Genomic DNA, 22,208 nt, shown 5'->3' on the forward strand with positions numbered 1-22,208 from the left:
ATATATTCCATTATATTTTTGATGTATATTTGAATGTGATCTGTGTTTTCCTTCTCATAGGAGAAATAAAGGTATTCCCACCATAAATTGGTGCATAAAAGTGTAGGGGAGGACACCCAGACCCTAAACTTTGATATGCCACCCCCCCCTCCCCCAAGGCCCATTCTGACCCAGGACAAAAATATTTATATATATATATTCAATAAATTAGACTGCACCACTGCAAAGGAGGTCTGACTGACGTCCAAAAGGTCCAGAGAAAACACCTTATGAAATATAAAAAGACTGATCTTCTTTTCTTGCCAAAAAGAAACCATTTGGAATAAAGGAAATTGCAATGACCAATTTCTTCTCTAGTCTTTAAAAGAATGAAGTTATATGTGACACATTGGCAGCCTAATGAAGCTGCAAACTTTTCAGCAGAAAAAAATAATACTTCACTTCCAGTTTGTCGCACATATTCTTTAAGAGCAAATTGACTTTGTTTTACAGTAAAATGCTTACTTTGCACTTATGCATCATTATTATAATGTGTCATCTCATCGTTTTTTTTTCTTCTTTTCTTTAGGCAATGGATATTAGCAGCCATCTTAGCTCTTTAAGTGATAGTTTCTTTGCTCCTGCCTGCTGTGTTTCCCCTCATTAATGCAAGCTATTCTCCATCACCGTCCTCTGTGAAGGGACTCTCCTCATGCAGGCCAAGGAACTCTGACAAGGACGAAATTACTTTTAGCTTTCACACCTAATTAAAATGTATATGGATCACCTTCAATGGAGTTGACTGTATTGATGTCATCTTTTTACAAGACAAGGCTTTGACTGTAAGTAGCTGCACTTATGGTCGCTGGATGGATCCTGTACACGGTGCTTTTGAGGATGTTTCTCAGGTTGTCCTTCCACTGCATCTGTCAGACAGAGTCCAGCTGTTTTCCACTCAGCTGTAGAGTGCATAAATAGCCTAATGACGTGCTTCTCCACAGAACCAGAATATTATTATTATTTTTACTGTATACATGAAGGTTGTAATCAGATTCTATACATTTATTACATGGCATCCTTAGAAGCATTTGAAGAAAAAAGACGATCGAATATACACATGTTAGATAACAGCTCTGTTTATCATGTTTGCCTGATAATGACTTTGAAAATTGAAACATTGTATCATTAAACTGTGGGGAGCTTGCAGCATTCAGTGTGGCCTACCTCTGATTTTTGTTTTTAAATACAGAATTCTCTTTGAATCCCAATATCCCAATGTATGCTTAACCAGACTCTGCGAGCTTTCATTCAGCTAGAAGTTTTTGTTTATTTTAAATCCTTCAGTGGGCTTGTTATATAAAATATATTTTCACTGTCTGAAAGAACATGCTGTATTTTTCCAAGCTGCTGAACAGAATGAAATGAGAGTGAGCTGAAGAGAAACTGAGTATCCTCAGCTGAGAGATGAACACTCAGAGATTTAAGAGAGAAAGGACAGGTATAAATAGGTTTCTTGCTTAAAGTCTGTGTCTACGTCTTGTGTAATTCTGCACACGCTTTTGTGTGTGTGTGTGTGTGTGTGTGTGTGTGTGTGTGCTGCATATGTAAGTGAATGACAAAAGGTGAGCAAATGAGCAGTTCGTACATGCAGGTTGGCAGGGGGAGCTTTAGAAGAGCCTTGAACATCAGCAGCTCCTGATGAAGAGCTTGGAAGTGCTTGAAACAGTGTTTGATTTTTCACGTGAAGTCCCCATGGCTCAGCTCAATCGTGTAGACATTTGGATTCAGCACCTTTGAGGTGAACATTTTAAAAGGAGACAGTTCACCTCCACCGCATCAGTAGTCGCTTACAAGAACTTTGGAGGAGATGAAACACATATAACGATACAATACTGTCTTTAAGGATAACTTTCAGGGATTGTGGTATTAAGAAACTTTTGATCAGAAAAGGTGACGCTTACAGTCTTATCAAAATAATGAGTGAAGAGCGCCTTTTATAGAGGTTCAGACAGGGCGCATGACAAGCGATGACTCAGTTCCTGGTTTACAGTCAATTATATCTCACTCACCTTTGTTGTAGATGTCTGTTCCACCTCTGTCACCCAGACAAAAATAGGAATGTTTCCAAGAACACTTTGGAGTCCAGTGACTTTAATGAGGGGGAAGTTTGTAGATAGTCAGAAAAGGAATGGTTCATGCTTCTAGAAAAAAAGAGACAACGAAGGCAAGTAGAATAAGAAATAGGTTTTACATTGTTAACTGGACTGTAACAGACTTAACAACATAACAAAAAAAATGGTTTTGGCTATCTCTGTACTGACTATGTTTGATTGACCTTGTGGTTTGCCATCACAGCTATTTCCATCGCAGCAGCAGAGCACCATGTCCATGCACCGGGCAGATAGCAAAAGCCTAGATTGCCAGAGAAAGGAGTCATTGCAGAGTTTGTGTCCTGCAATACCCTGGAAATCCAGAGTTATCGCAAGAGCACAATTTGAATTTGCTCAGCGAGTCACTCTGGCATTCAGTAATGATGCTCATTAACTATGCCCTTGTAGCCGTGCTGCACCAATCACATCAGTGTATCTGATATAGGCGGACCAGAGGAGAGCTAAACAGATGACGACAGTTTAATCTACCAGTTAGCTCCGCTGGTAGCTAAGCGTATGGGGCTCTGGATACGTCACCCCGTGTATTGTTGTGATTGGTCGTAGTGTTATCCAATTGCGTGCAGTGAGATTTTCAAATGCGTGCTTGGTGCCGCCCCTCGAGTTGGGCCATTTTCATTACTCAGTGCCAGACCCTTAATCTTTCGGATTTGGGTCTGGATTTCCAGGCTAGTCCTGCAATGCATAAGTACTCTCTTTGACTGTCACCATCGCCATGTTCTAACACACCACTTGTGGGAAACAGCATATAGCAGCTTTATACACAACAGATATCCTGAACAGCTCCCATTCAAGGCAATCCTTAACATGACACCTTCAGAACTGAATTTGCACCCACAAGATTTTTTTAGTCAGTTTATTTCCTGACCCTTCTCTTATGTGTGAATGAGGCTAAATCAAAAATGTTATGCCAAATAATGTATTTATGTCCACTACCTTATGTTTTTTGTTATAATGTGAAACATTTGTTCTCATTTTAGGAAGTTTTTTGTTTATTGCAAGCCCAAGAACCTTGCAGCTGTCCTAAAGTAAAATATGATGGAACTGACTTGATCTTAAAATACAAAATATTGTAAAATAAAACAGTATGTTTTATGATTTAAATGACTGTCCTAATCTCATAAACCATCAGAGTACAATTTTTTATCAGCTTTCTGATTATGTTATTAGAGACCAGATATTCAATGGGATAGAGATTCAATTTTGAAAACTTCCTGTGTTTTTCACATGTAGAAAAAAAATCTTAAAGTAACAGTGGATAGTGTAAGTATGTCAATATTACACCAAGTTCACGAAAGTGAGGTTTGCATACACATGCATATCTAAAAAGTTTCTAACACTTTGAGTTTGAGTTTGACTCTACTTAATAATGAGGCAGAAGTCACATTTTTAAACAATGCATGTTCATTGGCTGAAATCCATAAATATTTCATGTTTGAGGTCTGAAGGGGATAAACACACATTAGCCCAAGAGATTATTTTTTCACTGGGTGCAAATGTTGTTCTAGTACATCTATTTTTGCTACATCTGTAATCTTTAAAACATTTTTAAAATATTCACCACAAAGCATGTTTTACAAATATAAACTTTGCTCATCATTAGTAAACATTTTCTTTAATAAACAAGGCTTTGGAGAATATCACTGTATATCTCCCGCTGAGATCAGAGAAAAGAAAACTGTTCCAACTGTGATTAACAGCTAATGATGAAAAACACATGCAGACTGCATCGTTCATTTCAGGACATTGCCTGATGCTTAACCATTTCTTCACTTTCACGCCATTTGACCCTGACCTTTCCTTTCTGCTGTGATTCTATGTCAGACTGCACACAATCAATGTCTGTCACCTTCTGCATGATCAAAAAACAGTGGACCCTCCCTGACAGGGTCTCCACTGGCAGCCCTGTCTCCCTGCATTTGGGCCACTAGATATTCTATTGGTGGTACTGGGACATCCTCCCTCATTATCTTCACCAGTCCGCCCTAGCCAGCCCACTGGAAGTGATGCTAATAACATGAACACCAACTGACTGACATGGGTGAAGAACCAGGAGATGAAATCCATACTTCATGCATTTTGCATGGGGTGGTAATTTCAGGGGTACTAAATGCTTCTGCCTAAGTATCCGTGTTCCTGGTGTGACAGGAAAGATTCTGCTGAAAGCTTGTAATATCAAGACCAGATGCAAAACTGAGTAAATTAAGAATTATGTGAGCGCTCTGAACCGATTTGAACATTTTTAGTAGAGAACCAGCGGCACCAATCTGAAAACCTTGAAGCTTCATCAAACTGATAGCACCCATAACCATTGTATTTGACTGTGCAGATACCAAGGGTGATGTTTTGAAGCATGGCCTTAATTACGTGCTTTCTTGCTGAATAAGTGTCTGCTTCTCTAACCAACCCTGAGACCCATTTTAAAGGTCTGAGAATGTGCCCTTGACAATATTTCCCCCCTCTCATCGCCCTGGGCCCCTGGCTCTGGCCATTAGGGAGATTCCTTGTCTTCCCTAAGCAATGACAGGTGAAGTGGAGCACAAAATCCCAAAGCCTACCATGGGCCTCACCACAACCTCAGCACCTCTAATTCTTACAGACAATCATCTTTCGATTAACACTTCTTTCTACTAACATATCTTATGACAGACAACAGATTACCAGTGTTTGAGACGACAGCCACACAGTCTGTGACAGAGAAATAGTGTATATACACAATGTTGTTATTCCATGCACTGACAAAGGCAAGCACTACCAGACAGAATCCCTTTCAGTTCAGGCCATGCCAGATAATAAATGCACACTAAGGTTTTGCATCCTCTGACAGTAAAGAAAAAGCTTACTCATCAGTTTACTTATTTGATGGATTATTATGAAATTGAGATTGAGCTTCAAAGTTATCTTGCATGCACGCACGCACACACACACATACTGTATATACATTTCAATGTGTAGAATTAGTAACATAAATCTGTATGTGTGGATCTTTTTATTTTAAACAAACTTCTTAATGGCATATTCTAATAGAATGTAAAGTAACTTCAGATGCTTCACATGCATGACCAAATGACATACATTTCACTTTGTCTAACAGTTACATTACATTATGATTGTAGGCCTACTTGTCTTTTAACTTTTGTGAATAAATTGAACTTGAACTTGAGGAGAGAGGGAAAAGGGGTGGAGGATGATATCCTATTTAAAGCAAACTGTTGCATTGCAAGAACTGCATGATTCAACCTTTACAGAAATTTGAACAAAATCACAGTTGAGGAAAGGCAAAAGGAATAAGCCAAATGCATAAGATGCATTCAAGCACAAGGACAACCCGCATACTGAAAGGAGAGAAAGTTTAAATAAAAAGTATGGTCAGTAAAAGTTGTCACCAGAAATTCAAAATTAGCAGAAGAAAAACATAGCCTACATATAGGCTACAAAATGCTTACATATAGAATGCATTTGGTCAAGGAACCTGTAGCTAAATCCAGTCTGCAGAATGAGTTTAAAAATCTCCAGATCTCCCTGGTCGAAGTGAAGAAAGATAAAGAGCTTTAACAGCTTTTTTTTTTACCTCAGCTAAACAACTGTCAGTTTGTATTTTTTTTTTAATAACTGTAAGAGCAATAAAGTTCTCAGAGAGACTAAACTGCATAATTTCTCTGTTTAACATGCATGTGAAATTTTGAATGAAACCACTGTACCCCACTTGCTATTAACTTAACTTTAGCACAATCACTGCACACCAAGAAGAAGAAGAAGAAGAAGAAGAAGAAGAAGAAGAAGAAGAAGAAGAAGAAGAATGTACAGCATTTCAACCATTGGCTGAAAATGAACACGTGACCGTTACGCTAGACAGGAAGTAATGTAGATTGAGCGTGTATATTTGTTTACAGTCGCGAGTTTTTCACATTCGCAACTCGCCGGGGCTGTCTTATGTGAATGAAAAATATTTAAAATACATAGCGCGTAATATCGATACAGCTACTACCGCGCGCCTGAAATGTTGATGCCGCATAGATGGGAATAGCACACGCTAAGAAGACATGCTAAAGTCACGCTTTATTAGCCTGCTAACTTCCAAGGTAACGTTACCTTTCACGTTACACCGTCATGTGTCACTGACAGCGTAATAATGTAAGCTCTTTGTTACAAAGTGCAAATATAATCACCACTTTTGTGTGCATGTAAGATTGTCGTCGCCTTCGGTGAGTTAACGTTATCGTTTGCTAGTTAGCCAGCTGGCAAAGAAGCTAACATGGGAGTTACACAGGACACGGTGACCTCTCACGATATGTCTCCCAAAAGATAAGGTATGAATCCACCCAGTGTATAAAGACCGTGCTTCCTTATTAAGCCTGTACTCAGTTTTTTACAATCCATGACTGTAGCAGTGGGCACAGTTTGACGCTTTCTGCCGGCTGTAACGTTACTCATCCTCTTTCCCTTTAGGGACTAAAGTTAGATGATGATACAGAATGACCAAAGACCTGGTGCATCATGGCGTTATCTGAAGTTTATTGGGATCACCAGATACCCCTTCCAAAGCTTGCTCCAGTCCAGGCCAAGGTCACTGTCGCCCTGGTGGCACTCCTGTGCTTCATTAACAGTTATGACGGGGAGTTTGTGTTTGATGATTCCGAAGCAATTGTCAATAACAAGGTATTTTTGTCGTTCTAGTAGTATGATAACCACATATTCATATTTGCAAAACCATTGATGTACCAGCTTTGTATTGCTTTCATTACATTTTATGTCATTGCCCCTGCAGCATCAACAGCATGACATCCTGCACTTTTTTGTGGCACTGGCATCTGTCTAATTTTGAGTTTCTGTTCAGGACTTGAAACCCACTACACCTCTGAACAACATCTGGAACAATGACTTCTGGGGAAGCAACCTGAGTAGCAACTCCAGTCACAAATCCTACCGACCTCTCACTGTCCTTACATTTAGGTAAGAACTCAAACACTGATGTTAGACTATAGTTACAAAAATATGTTTTTCATCGTCTGGCAGGTATTAATATCGTCTAACAGGAAACCACAACATAGTTCCTGTCGGCACTTTAACCATTAGGGTGCATGTACAGTACCAGTCAAAGGTTTGGACTTGTACTGTATATTAAAGGACGGTTTATTTCAACCGGGCATATTTCCCATAAATGTGTCTAATGTGGCTCTATGGGTCGTGATAACTTTGCCCTCACCACCTCCATTATAGTGATTTGGGGAAACGAGGACTTATTTGGTTGAAAGTCAACAGAAAGTAGCTGCCTGGAAGGTCCATTGTGGCTATTGCACAGGGATCTACATGCGGGGCAACTTGCAAATCAGTTTGTTTGCATTTAGAAAAGAGGTTGGCGGTGGGGAAGCCTGCCATTTTGAGTCGTATTGGTTTGGCTTTCCATTTTGGACAGTCTGTGCAGCTTTACTGGTGCTTGCATATGCAGTTATATGCAGGAGCTTCTCCTCATCTCTGTAAACACCCGCTCAGGCACGGGATGACAAAGTATGCGGCCATAGTCCTGAATGAGCAGTTTGGTTGCTGAGTGGTGAGGGTCCAGGACTATTGAATGTGTGGGGGAGGGATCTATTACCTTAGCACTGCATAGTCTTCCTCTGCCACATATTACCTGCACAGATTTGTTGAACTCAGGTGCAAAGATAAGCATTCCGTTTTTAACAGGTACTGGTAGTCACTGGGATTTGGGAGGGGTGGGTTAGGTGTCATAGTGGTGTGATGCTACAGAAGAAACCCTTCCGTCTCTCGGCCTTGTCACCCAGGGCACCAGCTGGGGCCCTAACAGGCCATTCTGTCTCTGGCTGGAGGAGGAATAATGGGCCTTGGCTTTACTGCAGCTCGGTCAGCTCTGCTAATTTCCTGCCTCAGCATATGTGGACTCTCCAAGGAACCGTGCAACCTCACCTGTCACCTGAGTGTAACTGACCTGTCAGTTCCTTGTGCCCATGAATACTTTTAAGATGCAGGATTCTGACTTTAACCATCATAACACTATGGTTGAGTCTGACCACAGGGCAATGGCAGGAGTGAGCTCATTTTTAAGTAGCTTACCCAGTGGGCTCCATTTAGGGCAGTATTTAACTCAGGGCTTGTACTGTCCTATTTAACTGTGCCTACAGATACACACAATGACTGACAACTCTTTCTTTTTTCTTTTTTACACTGCCCCAACATTATCATGTCACATTAAGGCGCTGACTCACCAACCCGATTATCGGCCGCCGGACAGTCTGGCGAGGTCGTTGACTGGAGTCTGTTCGGTGTGTTCCGTGCCGTCCTCAGTCGGAGGAGCCGTCGGCGTTCATTTGGGCCGATTTGACTTGTTGAATCCGCCATTGGGCAGTCGGACTCAATGACCAATTACCGGATTTGACGAGCGGGATGAGCATGACGAACGCCTCTCAAAATCTGACGAAAATCTTTTAAACTGACCTTTGTCGATCTGAAATGAAGACAGGTTCAGCAGCTGCATGGCCTATTTCTCGCTTAAAATGTTTTCAGAAACACATTTTGGTGTACTATTTTCGTAAAATACGAAATCATATTCCGAACGAGCTGCCATTATGGTCGGTTTTGAAATTCGGAGAAGCCAGACCCACGTGACGCGTTCGTCCAATCAGCTGTCGGTTTAAATTTTTTGGGCGACAATACAGATTAGCGCTGCCTGCTGTTATGGAGACGTACAACGTCTCGCGCACACGCAGAATGTACGCTCAAGTCGGCGTCGCTTCGGTGTGTTCCGAGGCACTTTTTTGACCAACTCGGGGAGACTGATCAGTCCGACTGCCTTTTCTGCCGATGTTCGGCCGTCGGGTTGGTGTGTCAGAGCCTTTAGGCTTTGCAATAGCTCTTACCCCCCCCCTCACACACTTCTGTACTTTCCTACATCTGCCGTACGTTTAGCATCAGGTATTTTCCCCTTTTTTTGTTGCAGGCTGAACTACCTCTTGGCGGGAGGCCTGCACCCTGTTGGCTTCCATGTGCTGAACATCATCCTCCATGCTGTAATATCTGCCCTTATGATTGACGTGTTTGCTATACTGATTGGTGGACTGGCCTATGATGTGAAGGGTAGAATACTTAACCACGCTCCCAAGACGTCTCTGCTTGCTGCCCTCTTCTTTGCCACACACCCAGTGCACACAGAAAGTGTAAGTAGAGTTCAAAAGTGTTTTTTCATTTCTATTAAGTACAATTCTTACATGCTTGGCTCCCACAGTGACTTTAAGGCTACATTTACATTGCTGTGTTTTGGTTTAAAAAAGAATATCTTTTGCTACGTTTACACCTTGCATTCACACTGCTCTGGCATTTCAGAGCCTCTAAACCAGAAAACTCTTCTGACCCCGTTAAGGTTTGGAATCTCCGGGCTAGGGGTGGGCGATATGGACAAAAAATAATATCTCGATATTTTTGGCGATTTTGTCGATAACGATATTAGACGATATGAGTTACTTAATCACTGATGATGATAATAGGCACAATGTTGAATGAAAACAGTTCTTATTTATTTTCTTTAAAATGTAAGTATTCAAGTAAAAACAATTCAAAGACATACAAAATACTAATTGAACTAGTGTAGGGACATTGAACTCTGAGTAAACATTCAGTTGTACACCTCTGCTGTAATGTAAATTGTGCAGCATACAAGCAAGATGAAATCATAATAATAAACAAATGGCTCTGTTCTGTAACATATTGCACACAACCATGTCCTTATTGGAAGCAGTCCTGGAGCTGGGATAGGGCAGTGTTAGGCCAGGTTTTGATAATCCTTCTACTTGGCTGTATAGTCCTTCTGACCGGGATGTATGCTGGGATCAGAAGTAGTTGGATGTAATCTGACTGAACACTGAACTGTGTTCTTCCCTCTAGTAGCACAATCTACGTGCTGGAAAAAGCTGGTGGGTACCGACTTTAAGGACGCCTTGTTAAAGTTCCCTGCTACAATACGTATCCCCTCCGGGTGATCGCGCTGCAGTTTGTTCACTATGGTTAGCAGGTGAGCCAAACTTGTGCTAACGTTAGCATCGGGAGCTATGTAGACGGCAGTGTGCTCTCTTCATGGTAAATAAAATGGTCTGCATATTATCGACAGGGCTTCCAGGTCAGGTGAGCAGTGCTGGGCAACGATCCTGCTGTTGGTACTCCATTCTTTATGCACAAAAATGCACAGTCCTCCTCCTCTGGTCTTGCCAGAGTTCTTGTCTCGATCCTGCCGGTAGCTAGCTCGGCCTGCTAGCTGCCGACAACAATCCACGGAGCGCCCGGTCTGGCTATGTCCTCCAGGATGTTATGAGCCACCTGGAAGGCTCTCGTAACGGCTGTGTTGTATCGTAGTCCTATATTGATTAGCTCAGTGTGGCTGTACTTGTTAGTAAGACCTCGACATGGGAACGTTACGAAAAAACACTAACAAAAAACATAAATATACACTGACAGGAGAGCTAGGAGCTGCTGCACAATCGTGCGCCGCCATCTTTGTCGCCCCTTCTACCACTCTACACTTTTAATGCGTGTTTTGAAGTGTTTTTTTCTAAGTAATTTAAATACTCTATAATGTCAATTTGCACATCGTTAACACAACAATGACGATATCGTAGACGATATATATATCGCCCACCCCTACTCCGGGGTTGTGTTGCAGTCTCAACGGCCACAAACCGAGACCTTTGGCAACACCGACACTGACGCCAATGTTTCGCCGCCTGATTGGGTCTTATCAGTCATGACGTCTTGTTCTCTAAGACTAAGCTACTAACGTTACCGTGCCAACTACTAGCAACATGCGGAGTATACAGTACATGCTGCCTCCTGTTTACCATGTTTTCTTAAAATAGAATTAATATTCACAATGTTTAAACTTATGACGCATGATAACGAACGGCGTCTTTTACATATTTAGATCAGCTTATTTTTCTTCTATAGCCTGATGCACCAGTTGTGCCCAACTGTGCAAGCACTGGTACACATTGCACTGGTTGTGATTGTGGGATACTTTTCTTTACAACATGGATTCCATACAGCAGCACATCATGGCATATTGACATACTAGTCCAGAGGTTTTAATACTAAACATGCAGTGGTTCCATGCCAAGAACAAAAGCCCAGTCTCAGTTGGGAGGGCAGGGCCAAGGTGCGTGTGGTAGCATGGCCTGATTATTAGCTGTGTTGGGATGCTTATTGACTAGCCAGCATATGGGTGTTTGCTGTAAAGCCTGACTGGAAGGCTGCAATTCCCCCTCTTCATTCTCTTTAATCATTCAGGTCAAGGACTGGGTGAGACCTGGGGGGTGGGAGGCAGGCAGACTGTTGGCTTAGGCCCGCTGTATGTATCAAAGCAGGCAACCGCAGGATGCCAACCATTCTGTACCCACACACTGTATACAACACACACACACCAACAGGCCACGATGGTAATGAGAGATTTTTCCTATCTCTGTTGATAAGCCTCCATTCGTAACTGGATGCCCCATGCAAAACAGAATGTGATGTAAGGAATGGAAGATATAAAAATGCAATAATTTATGAAGGGATGCGTTTGAGAATGCTGTTTTATAATGTATACTTGTTAGCCTTTTGTATCACATCTTTCATTTTCTCTCTTCCCTTCTCCATCTCAATAAGGTGGCTGGTATAGTGGGTCGAGCAGATCTTTTGTGCGCTCTGTTCTTTCAGCTCTCTTTCCTCACCTACTGCAAAGCTTTCAACAGAGGTAGGTATCTAACACAAATATGATTCTGCATGTACACTTGAATGCTGTACTGTACAAAGGACTGTCCATATGTGCTGATGTGTATATAGTGCCAGCATTAAACATTCTGGAGCTGCTTGTTTTTAAATCCATCTGTTTGAACACCTACATGTTAGGCCTTAACTGTCCATAACCAGCTTGGTCTTGGCTTTGTGTTCCCAGGAAGTGACAGAGATGACAGGTTTTCTGTCCAGTGGGTTGTGGTCAGCCTCTTGCTGTGTGCTGCAGCGATGCTCTGTAAAGAACAAGGCATCACAGTCTTGGTACAAAGTATTTTTCTTTGCAAAGCCGTTTTGTTGTGAGTTGATGCTTTCATCACATCCACTAAGAAGACAAATGTTAAAAGAGAGAGCTCATTTGTGATACACGACAAATACTCGTGTGTTAACACTTTATGCTTATGTGAAAAACCTAAAAGTCTTATGTTTTTCATATGTATGATAGAAGCTAAATATTCATTTTGTTGCTGACCTAAATAAATGTTAAATGCCATTTTTCCTTGCTTCTCTATGTATTTTCCTTCAGGGTGTGAATGCAGCCTTTGATGTCCTTCTGATCTGTAATGTTAATGTGTATGAGCTCAGCCAGAGGCTACTCCTTAGGAAGATTCCACTCGATGTGAGTTACAGTTTATATACCCTCCCCCTCCTTTCTGTAATACATTATGCACTCCCTTGTATGATTAATGTCACATCACATACAGTACGTTGCCTATGTAAAGCATTATGCATGAAACAGTGTTTGCAAGTAACTAACAATCATGAATTTGTATTTGTTAGTGACAAGTGGTAATATTTTTCTGACAGGTGAGTGAGATACTGCGAATGGGATTGCTCACACGGTTGGCTCTCATGGGTCTTGGAGGACTCTTAATGCTCTATGCACGCTGGAGGATCATGGGAACAGGACCACCAGCATTCACTGAAGTAGACAACCCTGCCTCTTTTGCAGAAAATATATTTCTTAGAGTAAGTATGTTTTTTTCATGGAAGTTATTTAATGTGAGCTGCAACATTTAATCACACGCTAAAGCTAGATGCTTGCTACCTTAAATTATCTCAAACATTAGAAATGTATGTCAGGATCTATGCAACAATGATTTGACTCTAATGACTCTAATAGTCTAATCAAACCTCTAATATTAGGTTTGCCCCAAGTAATCTTCCTCATGAAACACAGTGATTGACTTTGATTCTGAATTTGAAATGCTTTTCTTCTCTCATCTTCCCCTACTCTCTCCCATTCTGCACCTCCCCTGTTCCTCTTTGATTGGCAGATGGTGAACTATAATTACTACTACTCTCTGAATGCCTGGCTGCTGCTGTGTCCCTGGTGGCTGTGTTTTGATTGGTCCATGGGCTGTGTGCCTCTCATTAAGTCAGCCACTGATTGGAGGATGGTGTGGCTGCTGCTGCTCTGGTGCATCCTGATAGGCTTGATAAGCCAAGCCTTATGCTCGCAGGACAGCCAGAGAAGGAGGTAAGCGAGCACAGCCATCTCACACTCGCTGTAGATGAGATGAAGTACATGTTGGCCTCTCTAGACTTACACTTGATTATGAAAATTGTACCATATCCACCGCAGTGTGACCAGAGTACCACGTCTCAATTGAGTTTTAAAATGTTCTGCTGGTTTAGAGACAGACTGAGTGTGTGGTTTACAAGGAGAGTTTCATGTGTTTAGGATGGTTTTGGAGTGGGTTTTTGAACCTGCATTTCTCAGCCTAAATTTAATTACCATACAGTGTCAAACTGACATTTTTGAGTGTCATTGATTTGTATATAATCCTCTGGCATTCTGTGACCTTTTTCTTTCCCTGCCAGGACACTGACCTTGGGCCTAGTGCTGCTGGTGGTCCCTTTTCTGCCGGCCTGTAACATTTTTTTCAGGGTGGGCTTCGTCATTGCTGAGAGAGTTCTCTACCTGTCTTCAGCTGGCTACTGCCTACTGCTGGCCTACTCCGTGGGACACTGCTGCTGCCGCTGGTCCAAATACAGGGTAGGGCTAAATCATACCAAAAAGATCGCACCAAAGTAAAGGGTACCACATCCTGTTAAACCCTCAGTTTCCAGTAATGATTCCAACCCAGTGACCTTTCTGTTTCTATACGCCACCAGGTCACACTGTCCTGGTTTTAAACTCTTTTATTTCACCACCTGTTAATGCAGCTTTAACGATTCAGTAACTCGGTGATGAAGAGCAGGGACAGACATGAGAAAAGACTGACTCACCTAAAAAGGGATGATAACAGCAGGTGTCCATGTGTTAAATAGAATATTTGCAGGCTGTTAATAAGTTATTTCTAAGCATAACGGTGTAATTTACAGTACATTGTTGTTAAATGTCTTCTTTTTCTGTTTTGTTTTCTTCCCCATTTCAGAAGCTACTGTGTGTGTCGGTGCTTGCGCTGTTGTGTGTGTGTGTAGCTCGCTGTGCTCTCCGCAGTCACCAGTGGCGATCAGAGCAAAGCCTCTTCACCAGTGCCCTGTCTGTCTGTCCGTTTAATGCCAAGGTAAATATCTGTTTTTTGTTTGTTTTTGCCTGCCTTTTTACAGCATGTATCAGTAAAATATTGACCACATGCGGAAATAAACAGCAGCCAAACAATTAAAGTCACACTCTGATGCCTTATGTGTTGATGACTGATTCCTCAGGTCCATTATAATGTTGGTAAGAACCTGGCTGACAGAGGAAACTCTACCGCTGCTATCGCATATTACAGAGAGGCAGTTAGGTATGTCTCCTCGCATGCATTAGCAATACAATCAGCTACATGCTAGTTGAAATATTGCAGTATATGTGAGAAAGGGCTGAGTCATGTTAACTGCATTTATCTGTGGCTTTCAGGTTACATCCTACCTACGTCCATGCCATGAACAACCTAGGGAATATCCTGAAAGAGAGAAATGAACTGATCGAGGCAGAGCAGCTGTTGTCCAAAGCTGTTTCTATTCAGTATGTTGCCCAACACATAGGAATACGCATCTTACTACAAACAAGACAACCACTTTATTTCACTGACTCAAGACATCCTGAAATATCTCCCTACTGATAGTTTTTGTATTTTTTTAATCCGTGCAGGCCTGACTTTGCTGCAGCTTGGATGAATCTGGGTATAGTTCAAAACAGCCTGCAGAAGTTTGAGGAAGCAGAGCAAAGCTATTGGAATGCCATCCGCTTCAGGAAAAAATACCCAGACTGCTACTATAACCTAGGACGCTTGGTGAGACTTAAGGGTGTAAACACTGTTTAGCAGGCGCTGTTGTTAAAAAAAACAAAAAACAGTGGCGGTATGCCTATCACAAACAGAAATAAGGGTTATAGTCAGTTTTTGATGGTGCACCTTTGACACTAACTTTGACACTAACTTGGACACTAACATGTAAACCAAATAAAAAATGGAAAAACTACTGTATATTGGTTGTTTTTTGCCATACAGAGAGGAAGGAGAATTTTATAACACTATTTCTCTCTTGTCATGATAGTATGCAGACCTGAACAGACATGTGGATGCCCTGAACGCATGGAGGAATGCAACTGTGCTAAAACCTGACCACAGTCTGGCTTGGAACAACATGGTCATACTGCTGGACAACACTGGTATTGATAAAATGCACACACACACACGCACGCATACAAACATATGCACCCACATACTGTACATAGAGTACAATACATAAAACCAACTTACACCTCGTGATTGGAACCTGCTATCACTCCAAAATAGTTGAAAGGTGTTTTAAAACACAGAGTTACACTAGACTTTACAACTTTTGAAAGGTGTGTTTACATCAGAAATATTATTAATATATATTTGAGTGATACAATGTAAATAATATAGTAGTAGTAATAGTTATAATAGATCTATTACATTTTTGTAATAAAATACTCATAATAGTAATAGTAAGTAATAAAGCTTTACCCATTTGTGAATTGATGTGAGCTTTTGAGTCACTTTACTTTCAAAGAACTCTCTGTTCTGGGTGCAGTTTGTTCCAGCATTAACAGCCAAGAAACACAGCGTTGTTATTTTGGAAAGGCAGGAAATCTAAATGGCCAACAAGATTAGACCGGAAGAGCAGGAATCAGCAATGCTTGAAATTTATGTATTAAAGCTTTGTGTAGTGAGTTTTGAAGGCACTCTTCCCTGCCGTGTGGAGAATGCTCTGATTTCCAAACGCTCGAGCCGTTTTGTCAGAAGCTGCTCCCGTGGGGGCGGAGTCTCCCAGGAGGGCACTGGAACTATCCAATCAGGGCCCAGTATGTTCCTGATCAAACGTGGGCAAGCACAGCCAGAACAGCGCCCCCTCAGAGTCCCCCCACCGCATTTGTTCCCCAAATCTGACAGAAATAATTCTACCCCTCTCCCCAGCTCCCTACCAAACAAAAAAAATAGAGAAAAGAAGAACAATAGGTGTCATTTTCAAAAAGCAAGGAATTGGGAATATTCTTTTCCCTTTGGTGTTCACCCCCCCCCCTTTTTTGTTTTGATCATTACACAAACAAAAGGCAGAATCAGTGTAGATCCAGGCAGAGGTGCTCACACAGTCACACATGTTGGCAAGCTGTGTCTGAAGGGCACAGGCCATGACTCAGGACGTGATTGTCATTGTTTCTCTCTCTCTCTCTCTCTCTCTCTCTCTCTCTCTCTCTCTCTCTCTCTCTCTCTCTCTCTCTCTCTCTCTCTCTCTCTCCATTTCTGGCCAGACATCAGACGGGTCTGTGACAGAGATCAATAACCCAGTGGGCCTTGTGTTCAACCTTAATTAGGAGACTAAACCGCTCCTCCATGTGTGGAGAGGGAAAAACTCTGCTCTAGACACTGCTGACAAATACAGAAAGCAGTCAGATTCTTTCTATACCAGCTGTTATCACAGTTGTATCTCTGGATTTGTTTTGTTCAACTGTATGAATGTTGACACACGGTTTTAGTAACATATATGTTGGCTACCATGTTGTGTACATTACACTAAAAAATACATGTGAGAATGTACATCCAGGCAGTTTGTGTGATGCATGTTACTAAAAATGAATATCTTGACATTGTTTGTACTTGTCTGTTCTGTCTTCAAGGTAACTTGGGTCAAGCTGAGCTGATCGGCCGGGAGGCTCTGAGGCTCCTCCCCAACGACCACACTATCATGTTTTCATTGGCTAATGTCCTGGGGAAATTACAGAAATATAAGGTTAGTCAGTATAAACATTTCAACTCAGAATATTATTTTTCATGAATGGTGATGATTTTTCCCCCTTACAGGGTCCTAAGTCAGGAGTGGTATAAGATAATTCTGTTATTTTTTTCCTCAGGAATCAGAGGGCTTCTTCCTTCATGCTCTCCGAATCAACCCAAATGCTGCTAGTTGCCATGGCAATTTAGGTAAGCTACTGCAACTTTGGTTGTTTCACATATATTTTAAAGAGTTGACAAGAGAATCTAGGCGATCAAAAGCTAAAAGAATAACTTTGAATGCTAGCAGAAGCAATATTATGCAGCCTAGCTGACCTGTATTGCATGCACTAAATTCATAGAATGGTCGCTGCTTCTGAGCTTGAACAGTGTTTCTATTTTTCCTCAGCTGTGTTGTATCATCGCTGGGGAAAGCTGGAGCTGGCAAAGAAACACTATGAGCTGTCTCTAAAGTTGGACCCTGAGGCTCCTGGGACCAGAGACAACTATAACATGCTGCGACGCAAACTGGACCAGCTTAAACGCCCCACACCCTGAGGAAACTTACTGGAACCCCTGCCTGCCGTAAAACAAATTTTTCCATTGTTCTATTTTGTATTATTTAATCTCACTAATTCCGGCTTTGTACCATTTGGAAATAAAGACCATGATCTGTGTATCATGCTCTAGTTTTGTTCTTTGTGGGGAAAACAACTCTTAAAAGGGAAAACAAAAGGGAAAAAGCAATGTTGCATGTTGTCCTTTGGTAGCTTTAACTTTTATCAGACACTTATTCATGTGTGAGACTGCTTGTGTATCAATTATCTAATTTAATTTCATGGGTGTTAAATGTGTATGGGGCAGGTGTGCTGGATGCCTGCGCTGGTTACATGGCCATCTGCACTGTGCTGTTTTGTTGCTCCATTTGAAGGCCATGTGGAACTGATCCATGGTGAACCCATCCTCTTTTCATCTCATACCCTGTGTTGTGTCAGCTGGACAGAGCATCATGCATGTGTGGATCCAGAGAGTCTCTGTTATAAAACATTATTTGATTTGGCCCTTTTTCCAGAGTTCCAAATGTCCATATACTCGAAGGCTGCTACTGAGCGCTAGTCTGCACACAGCTACAATGTAGTCTTTATTCAAGCAGGAAAAACAAATCCTAACGTGGTTATCGTGTTTGTTTTTGAATGCCCGTCTCTTTGTTCCTGAGCGGGATGGCACTCTGAGGTTCAGAACCCCCTTTGCCTCCCTGCTCCTAAAGCCTCTGTAGTTAATGGGAGAAAGGTGTTTGTACTGGGAAGTTTTTCTGAAGTGTCCACGAGGAGACAAGGGGTCAGCTGAGACAGGAAACCCATGGCCTGTGCTGTATGAAAACATCTCTATAGCACAGAGCCTTCAAAGAGAGAAGGGGATGATCTCCCCGGGGACTTGCACGCATACACATACATACTCACACACGGACACACTCGTCTTGAAGAATGCTGCTGAGGTAAAAGGCGACCCCAGTGTGAAACATCAGTCAACAAGTGTGCACCCGAGGTCAAAGTTCAACGCACTTCTATTTTTTCACCTGCTTCCTACAGCTTGCAGGGAACTTTTGAAGCTGCAGTGGGCTGGTATGGCTTTGCTTTAAGGGGCCTCTAAGTTTGTTTACACATACAGTACAATACACCAGTTGATGCTTTGATGCTTGGAAGATGTTACTGATATGCACATTGGGGGGTGCCACAGCACACACGACCACTGATGTCCTCTGTATGTGACCACCTAAATATGCAACTAATAACACATGATGAAATGTCCTTGTTAGTCAACTCTGTTTTTATTGTTGCTGCTTTGATGTAAAGATTCTGTGGTATTTCGCTAAAACCACAACAAATAGTCTATATACACAGCACACTCAAAGTATTGTTTCGTTAAAGATGAAACCTGTTTCAACAAGACTCGTGGAAAGGTCAGTATGGTGAAAGGGCTTCATGCTATGGAGCGAATGCAGACAGAATAAGATCAAAAAGCTTTGGATAGGGACATTCAAGACTGAAAGCGTTTCCCTCATATTATTTTTTGTCATGCAGTGTAACATGCAGTGCGGCCGGTGTACGGTTGGCTACAAAACCATCAGCTATTCACCGTATGTACTTATGGATCCTTTCTTTACTTTCGGTGTGATCCTTTCATTGGGGGCCTGCAGCTGACTGTCTAGCTGCACAGCTGTGCTGCACATCAGTGGGGGAGCCCACTTTTATCATAATCATTCTTTGAATACCTTTCATTATCATAAAATATGTGAGTATTAAAGGGATGGATTCACCGACCCCGCCAACATCTTCATTATCCATTCTGACTGACAAAAACCTGCAGTCCTAGGGAGTGACATTAATAAAAGATGGGATACCACAGCCTTATGAAGTCCTCTCCTTGTTCTCTGGGTGTTCACTGTACACCTTTTACCTGCTTGGATGCTCCATCACAATGATACGATGAAATTCTTTATTGTGTTCTCTAATCACACTGATGAGTTTTGATCATTGTAATCAATGGATTTGGGAGAATCATGTCTGATTGTTCACAGTCCAAATCCGTAATACTAAACTAAACAAACTCGTGGAAAAAAAAAAACATCCCTTTGTTGCAGCAGAATATTCAACAGAAGAACAAGAAGCAGGGGAGCACTAATTTGAACCCACTGAGGGTGTTTTGGAACAGCAGGTGTGCTATTTAGCATCTGATAAGCACCAACATCCACCCCCCAAACAAAATAAAGAAACACAGGGCTTATCCAAACTGCGACAATGAAATGTCCATTAAGCAGCAGAGTAGAGGGAATACGTGTGATAGTCGACCTGGAATTGAGCGACTGGGATTGCAAGAACAGGGCCTTTTGAATGTATACGTTTAGCTGTATTGTTGAGAAAACCTTGAAATTGTTGGAGGCTAATAATACTGCGGATAACATGAGTTGTTATTGTTGTTATTGTATTTTGTTGGAGAGAAGGACTGGAAGCAGGCATGGCAGCTTGAAGCGCACACACAAACATACTGTACATCTGTAAGAGCGGCTTTGACAGAGTTCTCATCAATGTGACAGGATGTGATCAAGGGCAGTCCTGTGATGTGTCCGCTGGGCCTCTGTACGGCCCTCAGTGTCCCTCCCTCCCTCTCCCCCCTACCACAACAATCCTAATGGGCTCTGATGGGCACCTCCATCTTGCCTGTCTAATTGATGTAAATACTGCGCATTTGAACCCAAAGTCCTTCCCACCATCCCAGCATGCCCCTCCCTCTGTTTCTTATAACAGTAGGGGTCAGAGGTTAGGCTGACTGAGTGATCATTCGAATGGCAGCCCTTATTAGAGGAGCAGCTTGTCTGACACCCCATCCACATCCCAGAGAGGGACCCACCCTGTCCGCTTCATCTAGATCATATTACATGACACGACCTCCGAACAGATACTACCAGTGCACTACAACACTGTAGGCCACTAGGGCACGGTGGCATTTTTGGAGGGGTCCCCTCGCCTGTCACAGCGCTTCCCTGACACCACTCTGTCCGTCTGGCTTGGATGCACTCTGTCATTTTAAGGAGGGCTACTGTCAGTGGGTATTGGGACCGTTGTGTCTACATGCCCTGGCATTTTCAGCGGTGTTCCCTGTAACGTAGCATTCAGCCACTCTCTTGAGAGTCTGTGATGTCGCGGCCAATGATTAATAGTTAGAGATGGGCTATAAAACGTCCAATGTGGCCAGATGCTAGCCAGGGCTTTGCTGAACTGATATAATGGACATAGTCTGCCAATTTGGCTCCCTTACAAAGCCTGGAAGTTCCCCAAGATTGATTCTGTTTCTATGTAGCGGTGCCCTGGGGGCTGAATGTTGAGGATGCACTCTTGTGAAAAAGGTTGTGGTGTATTATCTTCAGCTGAGAAAAGCACTAAATGCTCATGGATATAACAAAAAGGCTAACATACTCGCTGACATTTGCATGCAACAGTGAAATTTTAAGCCGATTTGTGATCATTTTATCATTTCTTAAGTCAAGGAAAAGCTTTCTGGCTGTGGATGAAAAGGGGGGGCTGGGATAATTTGCAGTAGAAGCCTTCTGAGGCCGTTTTGCAAAACAAAACGAAGCAGCTAGACCCTTATTGAAAAATATAGTGCAGTGAGACGGAAATGTATTAACTGGCACCAGTTAATGTGTGCATTATTCATTTCTGGTGAGCATGAAAAATGATCTAAAGAGGTTTGAAATTGCAGACGCGCAGGCTGACTGCACAGTGGCTGGGCTTACTGGTTCGTTTCATCCTCTTGCAGGGGTGTTTGGGCAGAGAGGTGGAGGGACACAGGGATGGAGGGGAGGAGTGTGAGCCCCTTTCTGGACAGTAGGGCTTTCCAGTAACAGCTGTGCTTCTCTCACGAGGGGGCGGCAGCAGCACTGGGAGAGAGGCTGCTTGGGACAGATGGACCAGCCCAGCACCACCTCCCCTCTCACCTCCCACCACCGCTTCTCTTATTAAAAATACATCTCTACCACTATTAATGTGTGTAGCTGAGTGTATGTATTTGTGCACTCATGTTGTATGTGAGTGATAGAGTAACTGCTAGGGCTCTTCCTCTGTTTTACTAACTGTATTTAAAGTTTAGCACAACATTTGAAGCTGCTTTTTCAGGTGATGGGTATATGGCAAGACAGTCTGTTAATTTCTTCTTTTCAGTTTTGCTCTTTCTGTGCTAATTTCCCTTCCTATTGTCCTCTTGCTTTGGAAACCAATCTCTCTCATCCTGCCATTCTCTCTGACTTTCTTCTTCTCCTTCTTCTCTCCACCACTGCTACAGTAGGAGGTGGTGGGCAGTAGTCAGTGCCAGTGACATATGGCTTTCCACTGTGCTAAACATTCATACAAAAGACAGGCCCATCAGTCATGGCTGTGGCCGGATGAGGGGAGAGAGCAGGCCTCTGATGAATGGTGTTTAGGACTTACCTGCTGTTAAAACATTACCTCCCAAACACCAGCTCCCTGAAGCACGACAACATTAAGAACTGTATAATTTCATGAAATACGGCCCTTGTGTGCACACATCATGTACGCCAGGTTATAGCAAATAATAAATATGC

General features: G+C 42.3%; 1 protein-coding gene across 1 annotated transcript; it reads left to right on the top strand.

Annotated features, from left to right (window-relative positions):
* Positions 1-5,967: 5,967 nt before the first annotated feature.
* On the top strand, positions 5,968-17,773 carry tmtc4 (transmembrane O-mannosyltransferase targeting cadherins 4). The gene is given in 20 exon segments (XM_031285635.2): positions 5,968-6,229; positions 6,382-6,457; positions 6,597-6,646; positions 6,648-6,806; positions 6,985-7,100; positions 9,103-9,319; positions 11,796-11,883; positions 12,085-12,185; positions 12,448-12,540; positions 12,729-12,890; positions 13,199-13,401; positions 13,746-13,920; positions 14,303-14,434; positions 14,577-14,656; positions 14,770-14,877; positions 15,004-15,145; positions 15,408-15,522; positions 16,996-17,108; positions 17,230-17,299; positions 17,499-17,773. Coding segments are annotated over 18 exon segments (2,247 nt in total). The 5' UTR covers positions 5,968-6,229; positions 6,382-6,457; positions 6,597-6,622; the 3' UTR covers positions 17,648-17,773.
* Positions 17,774-22,208: the final 4,435 nt, after the last annotated feature.

Source organism: Sander lucioperca, chromosome 8, assembly GCF_008315115.2.
Source record: "Sander lucioperca isolate FBNREF2018 chromosome 8, SLUC_FBN_1.2, whole genome shotgun sequence".
In the NCBI taxonomy this organism is placed as follows: domain Eukaryota; kingdom Metazoa; phylum Chordata; class Actinopteri; order Perciformes; family Percidae; genus Sander; species Sander lucioperca.